The 15,387-nt window shown below is 40.0% G+C and overlaps 1 protein-coding gene across 1 annotated transcript in view; it reads right to left on the reverse strand.

The window, feature by feature from the left end:
• The window catches only part of snta1 (syntrophin, alpha 1), a 42,055-nt gene that overhangs the window by 25,373 nt on the left and 1,295 nt on the right, over nucleotides 1-15,387 (reverse strand). Inside the window, exon 2 of the mRNA XM_074666509.1 lies at nucleotides 6,481-6,666. Within this exon, the coding sequence (XP_074522610.1) occupies nucleotides 6,481-6,666 (186 nt within the window). The remainder of the gene's footprint in view (nucleotides 1-6,480; nucleotides 6,667-15,387) is intronic.

Below are 15,387 nucleotides of genomic sequence, written 5' to 3' on the forward strand. Positions count from 1 at the left end.
TTATTTCCAACTTAGTTTGATTTTTTAAAATTATTTCATAACAAATTCTTTTACAATTTCTTGTTTTTCCTTCTAACTGTGACAAAGTTTTCCCGGAGATATTGAACTTTGTACTAAAAGCAGATCAATAGCTCATGCTTACATATCAGCTAGCAATCCACTGTAGATAACTGAAAATCAGGAGAGTCAGTGGTGAACATGTCCAAAAAACACAAACCCCTCTCTGGGACGGTGCATCTCTAAAAACCTAAGAGTAAATTCAGTCAATTCAGTTTTGATCCTTGAAGCTAGCTTCTGCTAGCTAGCTTATTTATATCTATGGAGCAGCAAGAAACTCAAAGAGCCACCTTGCAAAGTCAGCAGCATAATTCTTTCAGGGTCAAACCTTAGCGAGATTTCTGTACACAAGGTGAAGTTTTCTAATCTGCCAGGATCTGCTTGGTTGCATTACATTTCATGACGTGTGGTGCATCACGTCATCGAAGTCACAAGGAAGTGACCATGGTGGACTGCAACAACAGCTCTAAAGTTTGGCTAAATTTTGTTTGAAACGATACTGGTACCACCCAATCAGAAAGTTCATCCATTATTAACTTCATCACAGTGAGAGATAAAAACTGGAACTGATAAGCAGAACTGGAATCAAAACCTGAACCAATAAACTGCAAACTGTACTGCTGGTTGAACAAAAAAAGGAAGAAAAATAAAACAATCAAACAAAAAAGATGGAAAATAAATTCCTAGACTTTTGAAATCAATCCAAAATTGCTTAGAATTAAAAAAGTTGGACCTCTGACTTGACTTCACCACCTTATCTTCCCGCTCTCCAAGGGAAAATAAATTTCCAGGGGAAAGGGGGAAAGACCTCAACTGTGGAACTCCCACAACTAAGCCTACTTAATCCCTGTGTGTGAGTGTACTGCGCCTGAGCACAACTACCTTAATGAAAAGGAGAGGACAGAAAGAAGCAGCAGTGTCCAGAAAATATCTTGGCAGAGGAAACGAGCTCTTTCTCTTATTCCTTCCCCTGTGCACACACAAATGCGAAGACGGGCATCGAAATTTATGTCCTCCAGGAAACCTGAGTAAATTCTGCTAAAACTCGGGCTGACTTTAAGTCAATACCCTTAAAAGTACAAATGAAGCTAATAGTACAAAACGACACAAATGTGAAAACTAACTGTTCATTGCTACACGCCTTTTTCAGGTGCCAAGTGAGTGAAACTATTGAGCAGTTGAAGGGTAATTGTACTTCCCCATGCAACAGAAGATGGCAATGGAAATACTTGTGTCATTCTAATCCAAAAGAAACCTCTGGGAGTTAATAAAACTAGACTTTTTCCTCTGACATTGGTTTTTGAGAAGGATTAAGTGTTAGACAAACATGGTCAGGGTTTTCTCTGTTGTGTATTTAGTAGATTTTTTTACAAATAGTTTCATTTTAATATCCTATAGTTGCCAGGCAGCAACCAACAAAACTAAAAGTCAACACTGGCTGCTCCCAGTTGTGAGTGTGAATGTGTAAAGTAGTCCTCCTCCTGCTCTTTTCAAACCATAAATATGAATTTCTGCTAAGTCAATCCATCTGCTAAAAGGAAGAAAATATAGCTTCCTCACTGTATGTGTCCCAATAGGATGTCCTCTGGTCCTCTGCCTCTGTGTACCTGTGGCACCTCAAATCAAAATGGTGATGGAATAATCAATGTGTGTGTGAGAGAGGAACAGTAAACACCTGAGAGGGTCAGATAAATACAACAGACCTGATGAAACCATAAAACCACAGCTGCCTTCATTTCCCCCCAACGACATTTGCAGCCTGACAGTGTGTGTTTGGATACGGCTGTGTGACTCTCTGTGTGTTTGTGTGTGTGTGTGTCTATCTTTGGGTGTGTGTGTGTGTGTGTGCATTTCCTTGGGTGAGTGTGTTTGTTTTAATAGAGAACGATGTCCCACATCTTGATGTCTGGGTGTCTGTGTGAGTAAATGTGAGGGGAGGAGGGAAGAGGATCGTGAGGATAGGTGCATAGGTCACCATGACATTTTCCCAGTCAGGCTCACCGTATTATTCCACCTGAATGTGCCGTTAGAATAGAGTTATGAATTCATTTTGAATGGGCGTGCCTTCAAAATAAAAGCCTTATGAGTCAGTTCAGTGGAAATAGAAGTGTGAGAACATCTTGAAACATTTAAAAATGGCTTTATGGAACAAAAGCTAAGAATCAAATGACTGAATCACAGAAAGTGGGACAGAAAATGGTGCACACACAGCTCTAAAGAGACTGGCTGAGCACCAGTTTGCGGCAATTCCTCTAAACCGTCCCACCACATTTCTTCTTCTTCTCTATTTTAATTTGGACTCACTGAGGATACATCCATCATGCCAGCCAGCCAAGACGAGGTGCGTTCCTCTACTGTGTGAAGAAACCATGAAACAAGGAATGAGTTTGTGAGTGTGTGTGTGGGGGGTGATAGCTCAATGGGAAGGCTGTTCCCTGGGCAACCAAGGTCTGACAGGGAAGAACACACACTTAGTAGCATGGTACACACACATGTACAAGAACACACACATATAGGAGGTGTAAAGCGGACAGGAAGGATAAATGGGCTACAAAGGACAGGTCAGGACACCAGGGGATGTGTGAATGTGTGAATCTATGTGTGTGGTTGTGTGTGCACTTTGAGAGCATATAGAGTGTGTGTATAGGTGCTCATGGTAAGCAGAACTGTATATGTTAGAGCTGCTCACATATCCATGGAGTCAAAAAGCTGGCCCACTTTGGTCTGTAGAGTGTTGATAGAGTCACTGAAGCTTGTGGTGAAACCAAAAGCTGCAATGAGTAACTGCAGAGCAACCAGACTACTTTCACATAAGTACAGTTTGGCTATCTGATTGTATCCTTTGACCTGTCATTACATTGCTGTATGCCATCAAAAATCTCTCATATTTGGTAAAATATCACAGATTATTTATGAATCTAATTTCAAAGTTCTATGGGGAGAACAAAACATGTACATGTACAAACATGTACTTTAAGGTAGAGCCTGCAGGATTTTCCTAGAAATATAAAACATCAACTTTTGCAGGAATAATCCTGCTCAATTTTCTGTGTCTGTGTTTGCATCAACACTTTCCTCGGCCTCAGTTTCAGGACGCTTCTGGACAGGGAGTGAGTGTGGTTACATCAAAAAATCACAGGTGCACAAGTGACTTTGCATGTTAATGATCATGAGCTATTCAGAGCAGCTACAGTAGTGGATGTAGCACAGAAGAAGAAAGACACCACCATAGTGTAGTGAAACGCCAAACAGATAAAGCTTTTTCCTAAACAAGGGTGTAGCTTGGCTCGACTTTCAGGCTGCTGGAGAGCAGCACGGGGCAAAGAGCAATGCAAAACCGCTTTCTGCTGGGCAGGTATGTGTCAAATAACCTTGTGATTAGCTTGTGCTAACATGCCAAGTCTGGGGCATTGCTCTCGAATCTCTTCCACGTAGAAACGCGATGCTACAGGTGGTTGCTAAGCTGGTTGCCAAGGAGGAGGAGCCCAGTTTGAATGTTGTATTTACTAACAAGTAACGAAAATTCCAGTAGACCCTACCTTTAAGCAAACTGGTTGATATACTGTGTTCTTGTAACAAAAACAAACTTTAAGTGATTGTTGCTTGAAAGATATGTCTGCTGTACTGCTGACAGGATTTAGCTGAAGCTTAATTTATCCGTTAGCTCCACTGGTCTGCTGCTCTACATCACAAGCTGCATCGCCGTGACTGGTTGTACATCTGTCCAGTCACCTCCAGAGGCACTTATTTATGTAGTCGATGCTAATGCCTTCTCGGAGAAGGAAATAAATTGAGCTAACCCAGACCCATTCACCAATGTGAATGGGTCTGGTGGCACCAGCCAATAGTACATTGGCAATAGAGGAGTCTGAACCCTACTTTAAAAAACTGATCTTGCTGTTTAATATTGCACATTGCAACTTTTAAGACGACCATTTAGATGAAAACACTCAATGAAAGAACTCATCTTTCATAGCTGCTCACAGCATCCTTGGAAGCATTCCTCACCTTGATTAAACTGATGAGGTATGAGGCGGAGCTCAGCATTAATACCTTATATATGCTGCTGCAGACATCAAAACTGCTGTGATCTAAGTGAGCAGAAAACTGTTTAATACAGAATATTAAAAGTTTTTCTTCACTTGACTTCTAGAAGAATCTAAAGCCTGCCACAAGCACAGAATGCCAATCAGGCTCATAATATAACTGCTTTAACATTGTGAAAGCACTTATCTGACAAACCCAAGTCTCCCTGCTCACATATTCCAGATATTTTAATGTGATGGAGGCTGTTTCTCCTTGATCTCAGTCAAGGCTGTCTTTGGGTTTCAGAGAACGATGCAAACTGCCTTGAGCACAGCCGTGGTGACTTGTTTGTTGCTGCCACACACACAAATGACCCTTCACACTGCAGCGGTGCCAAGAAGGAAAGCTGGTTCTCACTGTGTTTTCAGGGTTTCTTGATAAAATGCCAAAACTCCAATAAATACTGTGCTTGAACTTTGTGTCAGATGTAGTCATGAGTGTTTTTATGATGAAGAAATAGCCTTGGAATAAAATCTTGTTTTTAAAATGGCAGCTCCAAAATGTCGACTGATTTTTAGTTCCTCTGTTTCTAAAAATACTCCACAGGTTTCAACAGCAGATGTGCATCCTCAGTCTCTGGGTCAGACTATCTCCTGATCAGACAGGCAGACACACACACACAAACATGAGCAAAGGAAATCTCAGGACATCAAACACACACTCAACCTTCTCCCTTCAGTGAGCCTCCGGGCCTCTTTCGTCTCTTCCCTCCTCTCTCAGGTCCTCAGGGGAGAAGGGAAACCCATGAAATGATTCCTGACACGACGGATCACAGAGCAGCGCCCGCTTGAGCCGTCTGATATCAACACTTTTCTGCCTGACTGTGGACAAGTAAGGCAGGGGGATTTGCGATGATTTCCCCTGGCTGAAGCCTCGAGCTGTATCTGCTCGGCTGGCTGGAGTTACTGATGCTGGCCCACAGTGAGAGTTAACCCACAGAAATGCTGTCAAATGGAAAACTGGTAACTCTGGTTTTAGTGTCTCTTTTCTTAAAGTGAAAGTTTCTGTCACGTTTCACTTCACTCTTCTTATTTCGGCTTATTGAACCTGTTATAATCCATTTTTCTGTTTTGAATACTCTGTTTTGGCAGTTCCTGGAAGTCTTTAAGACACACTGGCTTTTCTCCTGTATGTATACATTGAAAGCTCCTATGGTCCATAGCATCTGTTTGACTCACACCACTGAACATGCTTCTGCTTAGACTCAGTGGGTGAGCTCCCTCTCAAATTTGTCACACAGGGAATAAACAGGATAATAAAGGCAGTGTCCTTTAGATGCTTCTAGATGAAAACATACTCTTTTTGAATAATAACATCAATCAACCTTTGCCTTTAGATGCTGTCTGTATTTGTCGCAAAGTGAATTTACAATCCAACTCAGCGACTCGACGTCAGCTTTGAGTGGGATGCTGAATTTGTGTGATGCAATCTGTCGGCAAAGAGGAAAGATTGTTTTTAATCCTTGTGTCTGTCCTCAAAGCTGAATATCACATCTTAGATTACACAGGTTGCTCTTATTTGATGTTGGACTGATGCTTTTAGGCAAATGTGAGCTCAAAACACTCACATGAGTGCACAAACACAGTGAGTAAATGACCGAAATAATGGACAGAAAGATAAGAAAAATGGACTCTGACAGGTCATGTGAATGAGTCAGAGGAAGAGGGGAAAACGTGGAAAAATACTTCCACTGCAGACTTTCCTATACACAGCTAATGTCACTCTCCAGTTCTTCAGATCTGACGTGAACTTCATCACATTCATTTAGTGTCAAAAGCATTTGATGTTCAGGGAGTGCTCATTAGCATGCTGAGATGCTCAGAGGTGTGAGCTACAACAATATTCTAAAGATGGTTTCCGCACACTGTTTCACTTCAACTCATTATTTAGATCTTTCCAAGGAAGTCTGATCAAAGTTCCCATTTAACCGACCCTCTCTCTCAGCTCATCATAAGTCTCCCTTAAGCAGAAATCAGATTGAGTGGTGGAAAAAATGTATCAACACATAGAAAGGTATCAGGAGTTTTTCGTTGTTTCTGTCTGTGAGTCTATTTGGAGCTGTGGAGTGCAGACAGAGTAGGTGGAAGTGCTCTATCTTTTTCATGAGAGATAAGAGTCGGCTTTTCTCCTACTCTGAGGATCATGTTGTTAAAGAAGTATCTTTGTCATGCAACAGTGGACGTTGTGACTTGCTGCAGTTTTAGTTAAGTCTCAGTTTCCTGACACCAAGCAGACTGCTGTTTTTTAACAAAGCTGAGATGAAGGGCAAGAAAAGAAAAGATCAGAGATGAGAAAGAGGAGTCAGAGTGATTACTGGATGTGACTTTTTTTTCTTACCTTCAAGGATGACTTCTTTGCCAGTTTTCTTCAGCGCCTGCACAGCCTCGTCGTGTGTGGCCTCCCGTAAGTCATAACCATTGACAGACAAAATGGCGTCGCCAACATAAAGTGCCTCCGTCTGGTCAGCAGCCAGGCCCTTAAAAATCTTGGAAATGAGGATTGGCATCTTGTTCTCCTTTCCACCTGTGTGAAAAAAAGAACAAACAAAAAACAATGTTGCTATGTCTCAAGAACTTTTCAGGTACTGTATTACAAAATTTGAGCCTCTAAAATCCCAAACATTAATATCTAGAATAGGCTTCCCTCTGTTTTGTTAGAGCAGACTGACAAGAAACTTGGATCAGATAGCGGAGTTGGTATTAAGGAGAGCCACTGACAACAAGGCTGTTAGCTTTAGAGAAATCCAGGTACCGGTTTGGACATTAATCCTACAAATCTATATCAGTGTGAAGAGATTACAGCTCTTGTGCTCACATTACACTCACACTGAATCAACAACTCTAGATTTTAAGAGTTGTGATTCCCTTTAGCTGGAGCATTAAGAACCTAAGCATCTGCTGTCTCTAAAGCTAACACTCCTGTACACTGAGCACTTTAAAAGTTTGTGCTCAGACCAAGCTGAAAACTACTGTCTTGATAAACATAGCCAATGCCAAAGTGTTATAAAACTACAGTTCTTTAAGTGTCCACTTGAGGCCGGCTGTAGAAGTGGCTGAAACCACATACACACATATTCATTCAAATTGAGCTTTACGACAAAACTAAACATGCTTACAGCCTGGTACAAAAAAAGAACTTTGCTCTGAATATCTTATTTGTCTATCAACACGCAATGTACTGGGTTATTTTTTTTAACAACTCACCAGTTTTGAAGATATCTGAATTTCAAGTTTTGCATAATTAGTGGCATTGCTGACTTGACTAATAGGCAGGCACCAGTAGCTTTGAGGAGGACAATAAAAGCTTGCCGCCTCTCAGCAACTGCGACAACAGGCTTTAAAACTCCACTTATGAGACCAATCTGTGACGTCACAAACAATTAAATTCACACAAGATGGCAAATTTTGATGTTACTGATAAGAAAACACACTTTAATTTGATACCTTTGAAAATTTAAATTTCATAGATTTAACTGTCCTACAACTCTTCCTGAACTAAATGTAAATTCTCCTTGAACCATTTAGTCCAGAACATTTCCAACATTTTTCAGACAGGGCTTTTTGTCAGAAACGGATGGTCACAAAGCACAAAATCCTTGTGTCGTGACTAAACATAGCACAAAAAAATTAAGCCTATTTGTGTTTGCTTGGAAGAAGAGTAATTAGCAACAGCAGAATAAGCTGCCTGGCATTGCAGATGAGAAGATTTGGCAATTATTTTATGGGCACAACCCTCATTCTCAGTTCTGCTGCTCATCCATGTATGTTCATGTATGTTCCTTACAAATGTGGCACAGTTTAATAGTGAAATAAATAAGCTTTTACAAAAAGAGCACAATCTGACAACACTTTTTTCAGTAGACACTATATACACTAGTTCAATAGTATCTAAGTTTATATAGTTAGAGTTAGTTTATATAGCTGTTTGTTGTGCGCTATTTCGCTAATATTGTCCAAGTATAAGAGTGGGTACTGAATTAGGTGCTTTAATAGGTACCGGACAAATTATGTCAATGGCACAGAGAACCAATTCATGTAAAACCAAACGATACCATGTTTCAATACCTAAATGAATCTTTGTGACCGTGAGGGAGTAGAGGAGTGGAAGAGCAGGCGATTTTCCATGCTGAACATGAACACAATATTGCAAGTTGATATACTGAGAAATAAATATGGTTAATTGAAAAACTTAAAGATTTTATTATTGAACAAATGAATATTTACTTTCACATAAACACACACAAAAGTACCAAAAATTGGTACTGTTGATACCAGTCGCCAGGTACTGGGCATCGGTACCATACCGTTTCAAATGTGAAAGGTACCCATCCCTATCCAAGTATATTGTAGAGATAGAAATTTAACAACAGTCGTCCTCTTCCTGCAAGTTCTACCCAAGCACGGACCTGAGCCTGACAAAATGAACTAATTCCAACAGCTTAAAACAAATCTGACACAAAATATTCCCAGCTGTGTGGTACATGAACTAACTAGATACTGTTCTGAGTTCATGCTTTAAAACAGCTTTAATAAAGCAACTTTTTGTACAATAAAAAGAATAAGTTGCTGATACATGAAATACAACAGTATCCAAGATTCTTACCATTTAACTTCAGACCCAAATTCCTGAGAGCATATGAGGACAAAAAGTAGCAGTTTTCAGCCTAAAGGAACTTCTGCAGTTTCCCTTTCCTCCTCTCCCTCCCTTTCTCTCTCTTGTTTCATGAAGGTCAGCTAGTAAAGCTGATGGATCTGCCACTTGCTGTTGGCTCGACTCTTCATGAGAAATACCGTCATTAGTGTCAGTTGGCAGTTGCACTCCGGCCTTCGGGCAAGTGAGAAACTATCTGGAAGAGGATTACATTTAATTAAATGTAGATACATCTTCTACAGGTTGCTTCCTCTGGCTGGTTTCTTTGGACTTAACTCATGGATCTTTCTTTGGGGGCTACAACTTGATAAAAAAAATCCCAGACTGAGAGAAACACATTCTGACTACACGTCAATCACTATGCTTCTCAGGTCTAGAAAGAGGGATTTACCTGCGACCTGACCGCTCCCTGGCATCAGGCAGCTGTTTACTGCCTGACTGGGTGGTAGACGCGAGGTGATGACCTATACTTACTGAATCATGATGCTCTGATAGAATCTTAAAGTAGAGCTGAGGTGAAGGGGAAACTTCTGCGATGTGAGTGGTATTATCATAAATATATGTCATCAAATTTCAATCTGAGAAATAATCTTTCTCTGTGGTATATAGCAAGTATGCAGTTGCATGCTCTGACTGTGATCAAAGAACTAAATCACTGTGAAAACCAAAAACCACAAGGATCATCTCTTTTTCTCTATATTTATTAATAATTTTCCATATATATTCTCTGACTGACAAATTATTCTATATGCTGACGATACTGTCATTACATACATGCAGTAATGTTATCTTAAAAGAAGTTTGCCCTTTCTAAGAAGTGGTTTGCTTCACATTACCTACTTCCAAAACATACAAAATCTCATGCCATATGTGAGCTCCTTTAAGTGCCACAATCTCTGGATTAATCCAGCTCTCTCCTTTCAATCAAAAATAAATAAGACATGCTGCCCCTTAGTTGCCACTGTCTGTTGATCTCTTGCATGTGACTCCACAATATCAGGCCAAAAGGACAGTCTGCTTACTGGATGTCTGTGCTAAATGACTATCTTGTCCACATATTCCCCACAGTACACTGTAATCTATGTATTGAACCATGATTATCTCCTGTTGTGCAGTGGGATGTACTAATAAGCACTGCATGGCTAATAAAGACTTCTGCTGTCCATTCATTTAGCATACGGTAGAAGAAATGTGGAACAGACTTATGTTAGCCAACAGAGACAGTGGAGTCAGTCTGAGTACTTTCTTGCAACTCAAAAAGGACCTTAAGGACTACCAGCATCGCACAGTCTGGCTCTTGAGTTGCTGAATGCTTTGTTCTTCGAATATTGGCTTGAAAGTTTGATTAACTTCTCAAATGCTAATGTGAGATATTTTTAAATCTGTGGTCTGTATTTTCTTACAAACTTACGTGTTGCACAAATACAGGTACCTTGTATTGCTGGGCATTTCAAGTTAAATTACCATTCAATAGTCACTGCTAGTTCTACCTATTCACCAATCATTATAGTTCCCCATACATTGTTATGGTAAGATAATAGTCACATGCTCTATCTAATTTCTTTTAACTATCAAACAATTCTATGGATGCTCAAAAAATCACAACTCATCCCGACCTTGTTTTATCTTGTGGAAATGATAAGAAAAACAGAGGAGACTTTTTATTGAGTCCTTGCAAAAAAGCAAATTATTTGTTCTGCTTATCAATCAGAACTTAAAATTTCTATTTCTGTGGTACTTAAACACTGACAAATTGTTGGTCCTGATATTAAAAATGTTTGAAAAACAATGTTCAAATTATTTATTATTCACAGTTTACTCTGAAATTATGCAAACTTCAGCAGCAAGTAATTCTGAGAAGTGTTTTTTTTTTCCTCGGAGCCATGACTGACACATTTTACATGGATGACATTCAGTGACTGAAATGACATGCACTTTGAAGCGGCAATGTGGAAAACTCTGCTAACTTGGCCACACGCTGAAGACATGAAGTCGCCCTAGGAGAGGTAAAAATAACAAAGATAAAGTAGACGATGCAGTGACGTGTGCTGTGATTGACGCAGCAACTCAAGTCAAGATATATGAGGCCATCCTTATAGCAGAAAGTAAGTAAAAGAGAATCAACCACATACATTTGTAGCTCTGAATGTCTTTTAACTGTGAGGCCAGTGTCCAGCTTACTGCCCTGTCCAAACTGTCCCAGCTGGTTGGAGGATTAAATGTGAATACCATTCAGTCACAAGTTGCTTCTCTAACCTTCACGTTACCTTTGCCACTGTTATACACTGTCCTGAATAGAATTGCTCTACAGCCTCAAATCAGGGCACTAAGGCCCAATAGTACTTCAAGCAGTACACAAGCTGCAGAGTTGTCACATTTATTGCCAGAAATACCCAGCAATTGTTGGCAAATCCAGGCGGGATGACCCCAATCTATTTTAAAGTTTCCTGAATCAACAGTAAAGTAACAAACAGATGAACCCTGATGTGCTCAGAAAAATGGTGACATATTAAACTTGTAAAATTTTGGACATAATACTGAGACAAACAACAGTGCTAGGTGTCTGAGAACTGCATCATTAATTGAGTTTAATCTCATAAAGAGTAGATGAAGTGTTTTGCTGGATCCATCACTGATTGTCAGTTCAGAACATGATCTGTGACCTCTTTGCTTCATTAGGACTGGCATGCTAATATCTCATCTACCAAACCCAATAGACTACTACAGGCTTTCAACAACAGCAGTGTTATCTAATTACACTTGATCAATTGGTGAAAATGTCTGTGGTGGATGGATTCACTACTGTGCGTCTCTTCTCAGTGCTGTGTTGAAGTTCTGTGCTACAAATAGTATAATGTTTCATTGGTACAGCAGGTCTTGTCAGGTAAGTAAAACTTTCGTCCTTATTGAGGTTGTTGTTAAGAGAGTAACTGAAACGCATGCTCCCCATTGTGCCCATGTATCCAACAAATTTAGAACTGGCTTGCACTTTCAACAGCAGTCTCTGCCATCAGTGTATGAATGGGAAAATATGTAAATGTGAATTGTAGTATAAAAGCATTGTGAGTAGTAGTGCTGCACGATTATCGCAATCGCAATGTCAGCACATGCAATTCCGATTTTTCTCCATGATAACCAAGCAAGTCTGTAGATTCATCATGACACAACTTTTTTTATTAAATCGCAAGCACAATCGCAATCTCAATATTGTCCACCTAATCGCAAATCGCACCTTTTCCCCAAATCGTGCAGCACAAGTGAGTAGTCAAAAGACTTAGAAAAGAAGCAAAAAAATGTTCTGTGAGGACTTTATATTTAGTCTTGAAGTAATTCCACTTTTATATGTTCACCTGTTCGTAACCCATGATTTAAAATGACATTATCAGCACCAAAACTGGTCACTTGTAGTATCTTTGGTCATGTTGAACACCAATCCATTTTAGGCACATAAATTGAAAGACTCTTTGATGACACTAGTGGCAAAGAGAACAATTTTTGTATCTTTTTCGTAGTAATAGTGTAAGCTAGAGCAGGACTGGCAACGAAAAAAGAGCAACAAAAGAAAGAGTGTTTGCTCTGCTTGGTGAGGTTGTAGTAGGTAGATAAGCACTGATAGGACATAATGAGGAGATAATTACATTTCAAGTTATGGAAACGTCTTAGGGCACAAAGTTGTGAGTATTCCTGAACAGATAGTCTGCTCACCTTCTGTCACTAAACTAACTTATAAACTGAGTTTACTAAGTTTGCTTGTTAGATTTCAATAATTGTGCTACACCTCTTTGCATTCTGCAAGAACTTGTCTTAAACAAAGATAAGTAGTAAGACAGTAAGATAAGTAAAACCAGATCTTTCTGTGATGTATGGTGTTGATCTGCAGTCAAAACCAAACATATAGTACTCAAAGCGCCTTTAAGTACCACAAAAAGGTTGAATACATACCACAGCAACAAGTATTACAAACAGTAATCTCTTCCACCTCTTTACAGTCTTTCTATCGCTCTTAAATGCAGCCTTAAACCCCAGTTTCCAACATGAGTCCTGAATAAACATCCTTGACATCATGAAGGGAAAATACTGTCAGTGTCTACCACTCCTACACAACCCTTATCCTCCCATATTCCCTTACCACTCTCATTTTTCCTCCCCCCTTAACTTTTCATGTCAAACACAGTTCAGCACCCTCCAGCTGGCAGCCTGTCACTCAGCTGACAGGAGGCCAGTGGTGGTGGAGATGGGGTGGAGCCACTGGGGCTGCACATGACAGGTAAATGAATGGTACTGGTTTATAGAACACTGACATGTGGCTAATTAGGTAATTTGGTGCTAACAAGCTGTTTGTTGTGATAATGCTGCTTTTGAAGAATTCAGTTGGATCAGCATTGTAGTTCCCTGACAAAGAACACAAGTTGAGAGAAAGTTGTGAAGAACTTACAAAACAGGTGTGCTTATTGTTTAAATGTATATGAAAGATGTGACTTTGTGCAAAAAAAAATTAATCTACACCTGAGCTGTTAATCTGTCACTGATTTTTACTCAGCACCTTGGTAAAATGAATAATAAAGTCACTATCTAAACACTGTCAGGGGAGCAATTACATCCAAGTATTGTTTTTTCCCTATCATACAGCTTCTCTAATTGTTCTGTGTAAAACTTGTAGTCACAGTAACTTACATTGTGGTAAAAACTCCGCACCTAAGTGGCTCAGAAAAAAGTGCTTCTTCTACTCTGACAAGTGGGTCTGTCTAGAGACCTGGAGCCTTACTTCCCAGCTTCTCCTCTTAAATTTAGCCGAGTGAGAGTAGAGGTTGACTGCCTCCATGCTTTGCTGTTAGCTAGGGTGGGCTCCCTAAAATTAACACGAGTAGAGTGCTCCAGTCCTGGCCACATAGCTTTCATCTTTGGCCAACGACAACTGCCTGCTGTGGGCTGCTCCTCTCAGCTGTTCACAATGTGGTGTCAAGCAGACCCACAACAACTTTTACCCTGTTATTTCATTTGCTTCACCCCGACTCTTTTTTTCACACTTTACTATTTCTTGCTCTGTCTCCATCTTTCTTAACGCCTTTCATGCTTTCTTTCTTTTCTATGTCGACTTGCTTGACCTCCTCCGCACAGCCCATGCCCTGTTTCATCTCCTGCCTGCTTGTTGTCCCTTTGCTTCTCCCTTTTTGCCCCTCTGCTACACCCTTCTTCCTCCATCTCTTCATCATCGCTGCCTTTGAACAACCAGCTTCACAACAATGGCATGCCAGCAGGGTGCCAGCAGTGATTTTGTTTTAATAACATGCTGTCTGATTTTCAAAGCCACCCATTTTCACAGAGATGGACTTTACATTTATGTCATTAGGGGCCGTCTTTTTGTTGTCGTTGTTGTTGTTGGCAGCTGCGGGGGAACTGAAATTAGCATTTAACCGGGAGCGGCAACAACACAGAAACTTTCCCGCTGAATATGTTGGTTCAAGTCCTTGGTTGTCCATCAAATCAACCCTGCGCATCAGCTAAGGGCCAAGTCATTTCCTGTGTCAGCACACAGACCACAGACCTGTGGAGGAGGTGGAGGGTGTGACTCACACACATTTAGGTTTAAGCACAATTGCAACACACAAACACATATCCTTTCATTATATGAATCACATTCACACAACGCAAGGAAAGTGGTACAAACAGGTGGAATTTAAACTAGGCAGACTGAAGTCTTATCTCAAAATCAGATCAAAATATTTCCAAGAGTGCCTGTAGTATCCCAGGGCTCTACATTCAAGTTTGTATTTACATAACTTCACACTGAGATCTCCACTCAGATATCAGCCTGTTGCTGCAGGCAGAGGAAACAGAAGAAGGAAAGAGGCTTTTATCAGCTGCACAGTACACAGCACAGGTATGTAAACTTGACTGTGTGAGATACAGGAAGGTCAGGGACTTTTCCCATTCAGAGATTTGAGAAACAGCTCTTGGATAAGTATGATAAAGCAGCAGTGAAATATGCATTGAATCAGCCAGTTAAGCTCATTATCTTTGCTTCATCAGCAAAAAAAAGATATTCTGGCTGTTCATATTCTAATAGAATGGGTGGATTCATAGTGTCACTAACTCACTTTAAACTCACAATTCATTGCTTTACAGTGACTTCAAAGTGATTTTTTTCACATTCAACGGCTACAGCTTTTGCTTACAGGTGATTTTACAATGTGTGTCCATTTGAAAGCCCTAAGTGGATATATAATATATTTGAGTTGTTTTCGCTTGCTTCCTGGAAATTTCAACTTCATACAGATTACAACAAACTAGCACCTCAAGAGTTGTGACAGCCTCCAACAAACACATAAACAAAATCAACTAACCCAAAATAGCTAGTGTTTAACTAATCCTTTTTATTAGAGGAAAGGACAGATCTTGCTTCTCACTGCTAAACTTTGCTGGCCTGTGTAGTGTTGTCACAACCGTAAATGGCTCGGCTGGGTTGGCCACAGATGCTGAGAAATTGCATTTGGAAATACAACATTTCTGTGCTGATAATATCATAGTGGATTATTATATATATATATATATATATATATATATATATATATATATATATATATATATATATAT

Source organism: Halichoeres trimaculatus, unplaced genomic scaffold (assembly GCF_033239565.1).
Source record: "Halichoeres trimaculatus isolate MK-OKI-2021-1 unplaced genomic scaffold, fHalTri1.1 fHalTri1_scaffold_1, whole genome shotgun sequence".
NCBI classification, from domain to species: Eukaryota; Metazoa; Chordata; class Actinopteri; order Labriformes; family Labridae; genus Halichoeres; species Halichoeres trimaculatus.